General features: G+C 44.8%; 1 protein-coding gene across 1 annotated transcript; it reads left to right on the forward strand.

Annotated features, from left to right (window-relative positions):
• The first annotated feature begins 2,665 nt into the window (after window positions 1-2,665).
• Window positions 2,666-12,086, forward strand: Usp44 (ubiquitin specific peptidase 44). The gene is made up of 5 exons (XM_021647829.2): window positions 2,666-4,154; window positions 6,782-6,977; window positions 8,672-8,780; window positions 10,817-11,022; window positions 11,788-12,086. The coding sequence occupies exons 1-5, from the start codon at window positions 2,724-2,726 to the stop codon at window positions 11,985-11,987; spliced, it is 2,142 nt and encodes a 713-aa protein (XP_021503504.2). The 5' UTR covers window positions 2,666-2,723; the 3' UTR covers window positions 11,988-12,086.
• The last annotated feature ends 2,374 nt before the right edge of the window (window positions 12,087-14,460 follow it).

Consider the following 14,460-nt stretch of genomic DNA (forward strand, 5'->3'; position numbering starts at 1 on the left):
GGCAAGTACCTTTTACCATTGAGCCAGCCTGCCAGGCCTGCACGGTATCAGAGCTTTAAAATTGTGTTACTTATTTGTGCGAGTGTTCTGTCTGCATGTGTACTCGTGCATCATGTGCCTGATGCCCTTGGAGGCCCCCAAGACCAGAAGGTACAGGTGACAGTGAGACACTGTGGAGGTACAGGGAATTGGACCCGGCTCTTCTAGAAGAGCAGCCAGTGCTCTTAACTTAGCGGCATTTTTCTTTTTTTAATTACAGGTCGTTGTTGTTTGTGTTTACGAATGCTTCAGTGGACAACTCAGGGGAGTTGGGTAGCAGGCCTCTCTCTTGTGAGCGCTAACTCTATCTCCACTTCCTTCTTCAAGACTGCTCCATCGCAGCAGCCGTAACTTCCCTATAAGCCAGCCCGTTTGCCAGCAGAGCGTTCTGTAAGCTACAGAACTGACCGTGCCGTTCTCCTCCACAGAGTTCTTTGCTGACCATATTGTCCATAGACATTTTGGGGAGTAATGCAGGCCAAGAACCCCCCAAGACCCAGGTAACGGGGGCGGTTGTAGTGTGCATGGGTTGTGCGTGTGTGTTTGTACATACCTCTGGTCCTGCTGACTCAGCGTGAAAAGGGGAGGTCCAGAATAGAGATCTGAAGTGTCAGGTCCAGGCTCTGGTTATCTAACACCTAGAGGCAAAAATACTGCTGCCTGAGGCAAACTTTTAAGTGTATGAGTGTGGGTGTTTTGCCTAAATGTCTGTGCACCATTTGTGTGCAGCACCCATGGGGATCAGAAGTGGATGTTGGATCTGCAGGAACTCAAGTTGCAAGTTGTTAGCTGCTGTGTGGGTGCTGGGAACTGAACCCAGATCCTCTGGAAGAGCAGCCAGTGCTCTTAATAGCCGTGTCATCCATTCAGCCCCTGTGTGGTAGCAACGAGCCTAGAAGTGGGAAACCATCAAGAAGCCTCACGGTAACAATCCAGGTGGACTGTGGTTGTGGTTTGGCTCGGGTTGCTGGTAGGGTAGGCAGTGGGTGGTTGGAGTGGAGAGGCATCACGGAAGTGAAGCTAGCGGTTTCCCTGAGCTTTCTCTCTCTGATCTGGAGGGTGAAGTCAAGAATGACTCCAAAGGGCTGCAGAGAGATGGCTCGGTGGTGAGGAGCACAGGCTTGCAGAGGATCCGGGTTCGCTGTCTGCCATCCACATGGCACGTTACAGCTCTAGTTCTAGGGGCTCCAACACTCTCTTCTGACCCAGGCGTGTACCAGGCAAAGCACCCCTACACAGAGAAGAAAAATAAAGTGATCTCAAGATTTCTCTATCAACACGAAAGGACATAGGCTGATGCTGTATGTTAACTGTTGATGTGTTACTAGCAACTATATATTTTGAATCCCGTGCTTCCATCATCAGATTATAGGCCTGAGAAAATTTTGAAGAATTACTTTTTTTTTTTTAAATTTTGGTTTTCTTATTTATTTATCGTGCGTTCATTCATTCATTCATTCATTCAGTATGCAATGTATGCCTGCAGGCCAGAAGAGGGCACCAAATCTCATTACAGATGGTTGTGAGCCGCCATGTGGTTTCTGAGAATTGAACTCAGGACCTCTGGAAGAAGCAGTCCGTGCTCTTAACTTCCGAGCCATCTCTCCAGCCCCCTACTTTTGGTTTTTTGAGACAGGGTTTCTGTGTGTGCCCCTCAGCCGTCCTGGAAATGGTCTGTAGAACAGACTGTCCTGGAACACCTCCCGCCTGGCTGATTAGAATGAGCGTGTGGTTTGGGACTGATAGCAGACCCTGCACAGAGCGAGGTTGGAAGGCACCGGAAATGAGGTTTACTTTTGCAGTTTTCCTGGGTCCCTGCAGGTGAGGCCTGCAAGTACCGTTGCAGTGCGCAGTGCCCTCTTCTGTAGACACTTGGGCATGGTATGCCGAGGCGGTCTCGGAGGTCTCTACCTAGACAGCTACCTGCATCGTGAAGTTTGCGGTCAGCCTTGTTAAGTCTGTGAAGAAAAGCTCTGTGCTCAACTGTTTTTAAGACAGACTTTCTGCGGTGTTTTCTTTGCATGTGATGCCATGTTGAGGACCAAACCGAGGGACCTGCGTGTGCTACGCCCTCCCGCTGAGCTGTACCTGTAGTCTGAGTGGTTACAGGCCTCTGAATACGTCATTTTACTCCGTGCTGTTTAAGCCCCTCCTACTGCTAGCCCCTATATTTTATCTATAAATATTTTATATTTTACTTTTAAAGACTGTGCTTTCGGAAACGGCTTGTCAGTATGTTGGGTAGATACTGTCCAGATTGGGTGGAGAGCGGCCACTAATTTTTCACCACTAGATGTGACAGAAAATCAAAAACGAAAGGCTGTAAAGTGGACCCAATGGAGAAAATAAAGTGAAATGTGTGTAAGAGGAGGGAGGGAGGGAGGGAGGGATGGGGAGAGAGAGAGAGAGAGGAAAATCAAAGCAAGGCGGGAGAGAGAGATAGCGGGAGGGAGAGGGGGAAATCAAAGCAAGGAGTGGGAGAACAGCCTCTGGCATGGTGGCAGGCAAAGCAGAAGTAAGATTTCGAGGGAGCATGCAGGACCCTGTTCTTGGGAAAGTATCGAAGACAGTCTCTGCTCAGCTCTTCCGAAAACCCTGATCTTGTTCGGCTTAGTTTTCAGATGCTTCGGGTGTTGCGAAGAGAGACCCGTCTGGATTATGTGTTTCTCTGATAGACTGAATAAATGCTAACGATGGATAAGTGCAGACACATTGAGCAGTTGCAGCTTGCTCAAGGCCACTCCATCCTCAACCCTCAGAAATGGTACTGTATGGACTGCCACACAACGGAGTCGATCTGGGCGTGCCTCAGCTGTTCCCACGTCGCCTGCGGGCGCTCTATGGAGGAGCACGCACTGAAGCACTTTCGAGAGAGCAGCCACCCCGTTGCATTGGAGGTGAAGGGCATGTACGTTTTTTGTTATCTTTGTAATGATTATGTTCTAAACGATAATGCATCCGGAGACCTGAAGTCCCTGCGACGGACGCTAAGTGCAATCAAAAGTAAAAATTACCCTCGTGTGGTCCCGAGTGGCAGGGTCGCGCAGCCCGTGGACACACGGGACGATTTTTACCCCCTGCACGACGGCAGCGCCCAGGCTCTGCCCAGAAGTGAAGATCAAATGGGCACCGCCCTGTGGCACAGGAGGAGGACGCTCATGGGTAAAATCTTTCGGACTTGGTTTGAGCAGTCACCCATTGGAAGAAAAAGGCACGAACAGATCCAGGAGAAAATGGTAGCGAAAAGAGAAGTGAAGAAAAGGCAGCAAGAGTTGGAGCACCAGGCGAAGGCCGAGTTGGAGAGCACGCCTCCGCGCAAGAGTTTACGCTTGCAGGGCCTCAGCGAGGCTGCCGCGATAGAAATGGTTCCCGAGCAGGCGCCGCCACCAGTGCCCGCATCACCAGCCAGGGAGAAAGCAGTGGTAGCCACCTCGGAAGACGGCAAGCTGAAGAACGCAAGTGACTCCCTGATGAAACGAAGGCCGGCTGTGACTCCCGGGGTCACAGGACTGAGGAATTTAGGAAACACTTGCTACATGAATTCTGTCCTTCAAGTGTTGAGCCATTTGCTTATCTTTCGACAGTGTTTTTTAAAGCTTGACCTGAACCAGTGGCTGGCTGTGGCTGCTAGCGATAAGAGCCGACCCTACAAGCACTCCTCCATCACAGATGCAGCGGCCCATCAGACGAACGAGGGCCACGAGAAAGAGAAGGGCTTCGTGTGCTCCAAACATCCGAGTCTGTCGCCAGGCCTAAGCGGGGGTGCCACAAAAGGTCGAAACATGGAACTCATTCAGCCAAGGGAGCCGAGTTCACCCTACAGTTCTCTTTGCCATGAACTACACACGTTGTTCCAAGTCATGTGGTCTGGAGAGTGGGCCTTGGTATCGCCCTTTGCTATGCTTCACTCAGTGTGGAAACTGATCCCGGCTTTCCGCGGCTACGCCCAGCAAGACGCCCAGGAATTTCTCTGCGAACTTCTGGATAAGATACAGCGTGAGCTAGAGACCACGGGAACCAAGCTACCAGCTCTCATCCCCACCTCCCAGAGGAAGCTCATCGAGCAAGTCCTGAACGTTGTAAATAATATTTTTCACGGGCAGCTTCTTAGTCAGGTATGGATTCCCTAAAGTCTTCTGTATGTTTCTGGGGTGTGAAAGCTTGTGGCATTTCCTCAGGTCAAAAGAGATTCCAGTTATGAATGTGTGAAGAAGTCACCCATTCACTTACGGTTCTCTATGAATCATGGGAAACAGTTATGTGTTCGTGGACTCAAAAGCCTCTGGGTGGGGGTGGGTGGGGAAGAGTCGAAGCAATGGCGTTTTCAATGGCGTTTTCTCTGTTCGGGTATAGTCATTCCATGAGCAGTTTGAGGGAGAGAGAGGAGGGAGGGGTGTGGCTGTGTGAGTGTGAGTTTGAGTGTATGTGGGTGTGTTTGTGTAGAGAGGAGAGAGGGGTGTGTGGGTGGGTGGGTAGGGAGGGAGAGAGAGGAGGGAGGGGTGTGGCTGTGTGAGTGAGTTTGAGTCTATGTGTGTGTGTTTGTATAGAGAGGAGAGAGGGGTGTGAGTGTGTGTGTGCGTGGGTGGGTGTGTAGAGAGAGAGGAGAGAGGGGGTGGTGTTTTACCTGGAATACCTGCTGTACTGAGAATGGATATACTATATGAGCAAGTTTCATGGGTCCTGGAGTAGGAAGCTCTGGCAATGTCCTATTAAAAGCAAGTAGGGAAATTGGAAGGCCAGCAAATGCGATTCGTTTAGATAATAATCACAAATGGTCTTCCTTTGTATCAGTTACTTCTGTAAGTTTTCCTAGCTGTGAAAGGATGTGCTGCAAGCCAGATCCCATCTACTCACTGGTCCTCTGACCACTGGACTCAGTAAACTGTCGCTGACGCAAGCCCCTGTGTTCCCAGAACACATAGCTCTCCCTTTTCTTTGTTTTAGCTGAGGCAGCAGCGGATAGAGCAGCGGTTCTCCACCTTCCCAATGCTGCGACTCTATAAAGTCCCCTGTTGTGGTGGCCCCCAACTATAAAATTATTTTTGTTACTACTTCATAGCTGTCTGCAATTTTGCTGCAGTTAAGAGTTGTAAGTATCGGTGTTTTCCCATGGCCCTAAGCGACCCTGAGAAAGGGTCGTTTGGCCTCCCCAAAGGGTTCTCAGCCCACAGATGGAGAACTGCTGGGCCAGACAGGTGCTTCATTTATTACTGCTCTTCCAGAGGACTGCAGATTGGTACCCAGCGCCCACACCAGCTGGCTCACAACTGCCTGCAACTCCAGCTGCAGGGCCGCCCAACACCTTCGGCCTCTGAGGGCAGCTGCTCTGCACGAGCTCCACCCACCACACACGCAATTTTAAAACTCTTCAACCACTTTTGATCCTTCTTTCCAAAACACTTCTGTATCTGTTTATTATACCATAATTTATTTAATCATTCCTCTCCTAAACATTTGGGACTATTTCCAACTTTTCATTATGTCATGATAAATTAGCATTTTACCTGTTCTCTGGGTGCCTGTTTTCTAGAATTACTGTATCCAAAGGGGGTAGCTTGCGGGCTGGGCAGACGGCACAGCGTCTAAGAGCAGGCACCACTCCGGCAGAGGACCCAAGTTGAGTTCTTAGCACCCATGTCAGGCAGCTCTCAACTGCCTGCAGCCTCCCGCTCCAAGAGGAGCCAATGCTTTTGGCCTCCAAGAGCACCGTCATTCACAGGTGCACTCCTACACACAAGTACACAGTGTTTAAAAAGGAAGTAGTTTGGGTACTTTACTTTTCAGAAAGTTATTTTCTCTTTTTAGATTTTCAATAGTATGAGAATGGAAGGGACTTAATTTCACTTTTAATCTATAAATAAACGAATCCTGAAATTACTAAAATCTGTTATAAACATTTTGCTTCTCTTCTGGGCCTTACATCCTAGAGCTGAGCCATTATACCCCATCTCTTTTCCCTTTAAACATGTAATAGACTTCTAAAGCACTTCAAGAAAATTCTCAAAACCTAACCTTCACGCTGCAGTCCTAGACTTACCTCTCGTAGGATTCTTTGTGTTGGTTTGTTACACCTAAAGTCTGAACTGGAATTACCTTATTGTGTTGCCCATATGCCGGCATGCCAGAAGAGGGCATCAGTTCCCATTATAGGTGGTTGTGAGCCACCTTGTGGTTGCTGAGAATTGAACTCAGGACCTCTGGATGAGCAGACAGTGCTCAACAGCCCTGTCACCTCTCCAGTCCCCATATTCTGTTATCTGTGCCAGAAAATATTATTTGTGTGAATTACTGTGCTGTTTCTCATGTTGTGTACATTCAGCTCATAATGTCTTCTACTGTCTCTGTGCTGGGTTGGTGGCATTACTTACTCCAGACACTAAATGGCCTCTAGTTGTCAGAACCGTTTTGTTTTGCACCCGTACATGCATGTTTGGATGTCAGGGGCATCTTAGAACTGCCTTCTGTCCCTCCACCCTTTGGACCCTGGGAATCCAACCCAGATGGATCATCAGGCTTAGCAGCAAGTGCCTTTCCCCTCACAAGTCATTTTACCAGCCCTAATGAACAAATAGCTTCTTGAAGAACAGACAATTACAGTGAACTGTCCTGGCAGATTGTAAAACCTCTTAGCCAGCACCCATGCTTCATCTCTGAAGAAAAGTTGATGGCTGGCAGCGACCTCTAGTGACCGTTAATGTCTTGGCGGGAAGATTGTAAACCAGAGTAATATTTTTCCTTGCAGGTTACATGTCTCGCATGTGACAACAAATCAAATACTATAGAACCATTCTGGGACTTGTCACTGGAATTTCCAGAGAGGTACCAATGCAGTGGAAAAGATGCCATGTCCCAGCCATGTCTCGTTACTGATATGTTAGGGAAATTTACAGAGACAGAAGCTTTAGAAGGAAAAATCTACGTGTGTGACCATTGTAACTGTGAGTATAGTCTCTCTGCCCTTTTGTAAGACTGGGGAAGCTGGAAGTGCTTCAGTAGTAGCTATGAAAACAAGGTTTTTAGTTCTACAAAGGAAATCAGACATTTCTACTTTACAATGATCATTATTGATGATATTTAAATTTCTTCCTGCATCATTGGAGAGATGACTCAATAGTTAAGGGCACTGGCAGTTCTGATAGAGGGCCAGGGTTCGATTCCCAGCACCCACATGGCAGCTCAAACCTGTCTCAAGGGTCTGATGCCCTCTTGCCTCTTCTGGCAGATGTGTGTACAAACATACAGGCAGGCAAAAACATGTACCCATACACATAGAATAAAATAATAGTAATTTTTATTATTTATTTATTTTTGTTTTTTCCAGGCAGGGTTTCTCTTTGTAGCCCTGGCCATCCTGGAACTCAGTCTGTAGACCAGGCTGGCCTCAAACTCAGAGATCTGCCTGCCTCTGCCTCCTGAGCACTTGGGATCAAACCTAATATCTCCTGCATACTAGGCAGCTGAAGAGACACCATATTGATTATTTTATACCATATTGATTATTTTCTAGAACTAAGTTACATTTTGTTCTGAGTGCTGCCTTAATGTGAATTGTTAAAGCCTAAGATTTGCAAGATTTGAGAGAAAAAAATGTGCCTTTGTCAGATCTGTTACGATGATTTCAAAATGTTCCAAAGGTCTTCACCAATTTTGGGATAGACATCATACATGTCCTATTGCGATTTGTATATGTAATGAAGCTAACCAATACAGATCTGGAAGAGATGCTTTACTACGTAAAGACGAATATTTATACAAGAAGAAGTCAGACGCCAGGCACCCTGTGTAGCCATACACATCCAGTCCAGAAGTAGGAACAGGGCATTTGGCGGCAGCTGGCACCTGGAGGGAAAGTCCTTGTAGCCCAGGGAACCTGCCCTGAGGTGACATGAGAGACAGCTGCTGCCCAGCCTGTGTAAGCTCTGGGAGCAGAGACTCTGGGGCATCATCCCTAAGTAGATACTAGAGAAGCAGAGGGGACAAGGATTGAAAGAGCATGACACTCGTGGAGTGAGGAGGCACTTCAGATGCACCACCAGGACGGTGGAGCGCTGTGGGCATTACACAGCCATGTGCCTGGGACTTGATTAGCTAAGGCTAAATGGATTGACCTTATGTTTGTTTTTTTAAAGGGTTTGGAAAATGTATATTAAAATATGCGTGGGGAAAATTTTTCAACTTTCTCCTGCTGGCATAGTAAAATCTGCTTTTAAATGTATAGCAGTGCTGTTTTATTTTTGTGTTTTGCCTGCATGTATATAAGTACACACGTGCAGCACCTGCAGAGGCCAGAACAGGGTATGGCATTCCCTGGAGCTGTAAGTGCACTGTAGTGAGCCTCCATGTGGGTCCTGGGAACCGAATGTGGATTCTCAGCAAAGCAAGCACTTGCTCTTAACTGTGGAGCTGTCTGTCCAGCCCCTTGCAGGGTTACATCCTGTCCTTACTGTCATGTCGTCACCTGACTGCTCATCAGTTTCTTTTCCATTACTCACTGTTTGTTGGGGTCAAAGCCTATGCTCATCTCTAGCATGCTGTTAGGTCTGTCACACATTGTGGGGGAGTTATAGGAAAGAGTTCACTCACATTTTCCTTGTATGTTTACGACTGCACCTTTCTCTTTTTGGTATTTTAGCAAAGCGTAGAAAGTTTTCATCAAAACCAGTTGTACTCACAGAAGCCCAGAAACAGCTTATGATCTGCCACCTACCTCAGGTTCTCAGGCTACACCTCAAACGATTCAGGTCAGTGGTGCTAGCTCCAGCTGTCTCCCACTTACTGGCGTGCTTGGCCATTCCTTGTGCTTCAGATCTTAGTGTGCATACGATGGAGTAAACTTGAATACTGTGTGCTTGGCAGGCTAGTGGATGACACCCTTTTAAAAAAGGCAGTTATTAGCTTTGGTTTGAATAGCAGACATCTATTCAATAATGAGTTGTAGCTGCTGTTTTCCTGAGCTTGGGCCAGGCTGGCCTGGAACTTGCTGTGTACTATACCCCAGGCTGGCATCAAATTGAGTACCCTCTTGCCTCAGCTTCCTAAGCATTAGGATTCAAGGAGTATATATACCACATACACCAGCAGTGACTGAGACCTACTTCATGTGAATTTAATTATATTTATTGTCTAATATTCAGGTACATTTTTTTAAATGTAATTTGTAACGTATTTTACACAATTGCTCTGTGCTTAGACTATATTGATCACAGACACAGCAGTTTGGGGCTAACAAACATGCTGCTGCTTCAGTAGCCCACAGCATTCAGCACCCTCTGGTGTGTGGACAGCTGCTTCTTCAGCTCCACCCGGAGCCTTGATCTTTCCTCCAGAATACCCATGGTGGTGCTTGGCAGCCTACCCATGAATCCCTCATCTCAAGGCCCGGTATTCTGCTTCAGACAGATTCCCCCTTTTAATCCTACCTCAAGGCCCAGAAAGCACTTCTTACAGCGTGTCCCAAAGTATCAAGTAACGAAGTGGAGGTGCATTTAGGAGGACCACTTGAGCCAAACAGCAGCATGAACAAAGGTATGGAAGAAAGACTAGGGCATACAATAAACATCTTAGCAAATAATCTGAATCTTGCAGTTATGCATAAAATAATGAGGTCCGAAAACAAAGTTGGGTGATTAATAGTAATAAGGGCAATGGAGATTGAGAATATACATCAGGGACCACAGAGATGGCTCAGCAGTGAAGAGCACTGGCTGTTCTTCCAAAGGACACAGGTTCAATTCCCAGCACCTATGTGGCAGCTCACACTGTCTTTAATTCCAGTTTAGGGATCCGACACCCTCACACAGACATACATACAGGCAAAACACCAATGCACATGGCATAAAAATAAATAAAAAACAATATATATCACTTTCTTGTTTTTATTTGTTAAGGCAAAGTCTCACTGTGTACCTTGCTGTGTAGACCAGGCTAGCCTTGAACTTACAGAGATTACCTATGCCTTTTCCTCATTCCAAGATTAAAGGCATGTACTACCATACTTAGAGAACAGTGGGACCCAGCAAATGTATTAGTTGACGAAGTCCTATACTTTATAAAAGACACTGTAATCATACTTGTGTCAAAGGCAATGAAATAAGTGAAATTACAAGATAATTTAAATTTGGTTTGGTTTGGTTTAGTTTTTCGAGACAGGGTTTCTCTGTAGCCTTGGCTGTCCTGGACTCGCTTTGTAACAAAGACCATGCTGGCCTCAAACTCACATAGATCTGCCTCCCTCATACTACCTGTCACAGAAAGATAAAGATTATACCTCCCACTTGCAATGAATGTCACTTTCATACCCTAGCAAGACAGAATTTAAAACTCATACGGCTATCATTTTCTACCTTTTATTTCTACACTAGAAGCCTCTTGCTATAGTTTCAACAAGCCTATAATACCACATTTAGGGCGTAGAGGCAAGGACAGTCAGTTCAAGGTCACCCCTGACTACAAGAGACCCTGTCTGAAAATACAAAACCATGTGGCCACAAAACCGATGGAAGGGCTTTGAATGCAGAACAATGGTGAAATGCATACCTACCAAGTCTAAGGCCTTCACTTGACATTATTCCCAGCACTGTGTGTATGCATTCTTAAACTAAGGAAGCAACCGTGACTGGACCTTGTTGCAGAGTAAGCCTAAATCCCACCACAGCCAGCTTGGCACTGATGTGTGTCTATTTCATACTCCCTGGGACCTGCTGTTGAAGTTGTCTAGACCTAATATATGGCAAACTTTCTTTCCTTGATTTTGAAGTTCTGCTTGCTTTGTTCCCAGATGGTCAGGACGTAATAACCGAGAGAAGATTGGTGTTCATGTTGTCTTTGAGGAAACCCTAAACATGGAGCCCTACTGCTGCAGGGAGACCCTGAAGGCTCTCAGGCCAGAGTGCTTTATCTACACTTTATCTGCTGTCGTCATTCACCATGGAAAAGGATTTGGCTCAGGACACTACACTGCCTACTGCTACAATTCTGAAGGAGGTAGAGCCAAGAAAACCAATTTTACCTTGGGTTAAACTTACAGTCTTGTGCTTAAGTTTTCAACAACCTCTAAATTGACCATTAAGGCACCTGGTCACCTACCTGCCTTCTCTCTAGACAAAGGCTTTCTGCAGTCAGTGCTGCTGGATTATTGGGGGCAGGGGTACAGGTGTTTTCCAGGTTTGGGTACTTTTTTGAGACTGACTCAGGCTATTCTGGAATTTGTCATGGATACCAGGCTGCTCTTGATTTCAAAGTATGTGCCGGCCTCTGCCTCTCCTGAATGCTGGCTAGGATTAAAGCCATGTGCCACCAGGCCCAGCACTGGCCGGTTTTTCTGAAAGTCACACTTCCTGTGTTCAGGGGTTTGTTAAAGAACAGGGTATTTAATTAGACCTGGGAGATGGCAGGTATTTGTTCAAATTTAATATACAAAATCACTTTTGCTTCTGTTCTTCATGTCCCACTGGAAGAGAATGAGCACACCTGCATGGTGGCACTCAGTACTGAGTGTACTCAGTTGTATACTGTGCTGTAGTAAGTGGCTGAAGCATTAATCCTGGGAAATGTGTCAGATTACATTAACTCCAGACTAAGAAAAAACGGAGTATAACAAAGTTCTAGAGTAACCCTTTCCCACTGCTAAGAAAATGAGCTAGCCTTTTTACTTTTCCTTTAGGAAACCCTCCATTTCCAGTTAAGCGGCTTTTGTAATAGAAACTTGAAATTCCTTTACAAATATCTGATTTCTGTGCTTCACTCTAGGGTTCTGGGTACACTGCAATGATTCCAAGCTAAGCATGTGCACTATGGATGAAGTACGCAAGGCCCAAGCTTATATCTTATTTTATACTCAGCGAGTTACTGAGAATGGACATTCTAAACTCTTGCCTCCTGAGCTCCTATCCAGTAGCCAACATCCCACTGAAGAAACCGATGTCTCTTCTAATGAAGTCCTTAGCTGATCCACACAGTGGGCTCTTGTTATTTGTATATATACTTTTTAAATGGGCTGACTTACGATGCTGAGCTTCATTGTTTTCATTTTTTAATTATGATCAGTGCATGCTATGTTTTAGACATTTTGTATTTAACGACAAAGTTTTTTTTTTTTTACAGAGACAAACTATAAATTTATGTATATCAACTATAGGCCAACTCAAACTTTTTTTCAAATATTCGAGTTTTATATTTTTAGTGTTTACCTCAGACTATTATTACCTCTTATATTTTGATGTCTTAATTGCCTCAAATCATGAATTTGTGCAATCTACTAAAGAAATTCAGGTGGCATCATTTTATATATAGTTACTTATTTATCTTTTGTAGCTGTTTTCTATACAGACCCTAAATATATGGGAAGGATATGCTCTTCCCAAAAACAGAAAGCTATTGATACACTGACTACAGCACTGCCCCACTGGAGGTAAATAGATTGGAAGTGATACTCAAGGATCACCTTGTGGCTATTCCTGAAGCTTCATGCTTCTACAAGGCTCAGAAGAGACTTAATGCAGTTACTGATCTTTTGCTACAAAATATATTGCTTCCATAACTGATCTTTATTGAATACAAACTTGAAATAAAAATGGCAGATTTACAAACAGTGTATTTAAATGACCTTTGGAACTATGGGCAATGAAAAAAATAGTTCTAATAAAGCAGTCACAAAAAGTTTAGCAGACCAGTATATTATGATATTATACAAAAGTAGCTTATCTTGAGAATGAGTTGATTTTATTTTAGATCTCTTATGTGCTTGAGATTTTTTTAGTTCGAAGGAACAGAAAGTCTTTAAGAGAGGACAACTGCATAGAGCGAGACTAGTGACAGGGTTGTTACATCTCAGACCTCATTTTTTTTTCTTTTTGTAAAGTAACCTAAGCCTGAGTCTTACACTCAGTAGACACTATGTGTCTACTGGGAACTTCTTAAAAGTCCTGGCCTCTCTACTGAAAGTGATCTAAACTTGAATTTACTGAAAGCGAGAGCTTTCTTCTAAAGGAAGCTTTCCAGGTCTTGTGGGTGCCCTGCTGCTGCTGCCTAACCTACTCAGAAAAGGGGCTCCACCACCCTACAGATCAGATCTCACACTCCCTGTTAGCCACCCGGAGAGCTCTTGTTCCTTTTTGCTAAAGTGGGTTTATTTATAACTTACGTATAAGCCAGAAAGAGTGCTCTCTAGCAGATTTCTGAAGGCAGTGTCACCTGGGGCAGCTGGTAACTGCAACAAAAAAAACTCTATCAACGGTCAAATCATCTGTGCCAAAAATACAGCTGGAGAATATTAAAGGCTAGGTCTGAAAGTGTTCATTTACCAAACACCTATGCAAATTGTTGCCTCAACTGTTTAAATATACCTCATTAAAGATTTATGTGGTAAAGGTGTGAGTCTAGCCTTTAATTTCAAGGACTGTTTTTTTGAATTAACACACTGTAGCACCTAATTTTTTCTAAACAAAACATGAAGCTCTGCTGTCTGTCTGTCATGATTGCCTACAAAGTAAAAACACCAGGACAAGTGACCTAGGGTTCAGCATGTGTTGGGGTGGCACACAGGAGAGCTCCAGCACTTCCCACTGCATTTTGTCGTGAATCTAAAATTGCTCTTTAAGAAAAAAAAAAAAATGAAAAGAGCCTTGAAAAAAATAAAATCCAAATAATTAAAAGAAACTTCAGCTTCTCATTAAATATCTCAGGTCTAATGTGGACGTTTACATTATGAGTTGTTCTCATAAAAACAGTTTAGGTTAAAAATTAACTTACTATTGTTCACTATCGTTCAACATCAAACTCAGACACTGCCAATAAGAAGTACATCACTAAATGTCACAATGATTTTAAGCTGGTCAGCAAAACAGTACTTTTCCCTGTGTACTGGCGTTGGCTTTCTTTTTGTAAGGCTGTACGCCTTCCAGCCATTTCCAGGACTCAGTGATATCTCTGCTTCCAACAGCATTCTGAGATAAGTTTGGATTTTACAAAGAGGAAACTGAGAAGGATCTTAGAAAACCCAAAGCTTTTTGCTTAGGGGTCAGTTTTTAAAATCCTGGGCTTAGATATCAAGCTACTCAAGACTGAGACATGGATGCACAACCCCAGAAGCCAGCTGGAGAGCCTCTTGAACAGTATGTACAGAGAGCAGACACCATTCAAGGGTAGCAATGTATCAGCACCATAAAGACACAACTCATACAACCAAAACCTAGCCAATACCCTTCCCCCACAAAGAAAGGTAACATTCACTTACAGCTGGAACCAAGAAAGAACAGCTAGCTATTCACAGCAACACACAATCCAGGTCCAGAGTCTAATTTCTCCTCTTGAGAGACAATGTCAAGCAAAATACATAGCATCCCAGAGGCAATACAACATCATTGTGCTAAGGCATACACAAATTTAAGGCTTTATGTGGGCAAGTAACAATTTTGCAACTAT

The sequence above is a fragment of the Meriones unguiculatus genome, chromosome 2 (assembly GCF_030254825.1).
Source record: "Meriones unguiculatus strain TT.TT164.6M chromosome 2, Bangor_MerUng_6.1, whole genome shotgun sequence".
Classification (NCBI taxonomy): domain Eukaryota; kingdom Metazoa; phylum Chordata; class Mammalia; order Rodentia; family Muridae; genus Meriones; species Meriones unguiculatus.

Coding starts and splice junctions, on each gene's coding strand:
- Usp44 (XM_021647829.2), top strand. CDS start 2,724: ATGCTAACGATGGATAAGTGCAGACACATTGAGCAGTTGCAGCTTGCT. Junction 6,978..8,671: donor CGTGTGTGACCATTGTAACT/GTGAGTATAGTC, acceptor TTGGTATTTTAG/CAAAGCGTAGAAAGTTTTCA. Junction 11,023..11,787: donor CTGCTACAATTCTGAAGGAG/GTAGAGCCAAGA, acceptor GCTTCACTCTAG/GGTTCTGGGTACACTGCAAT.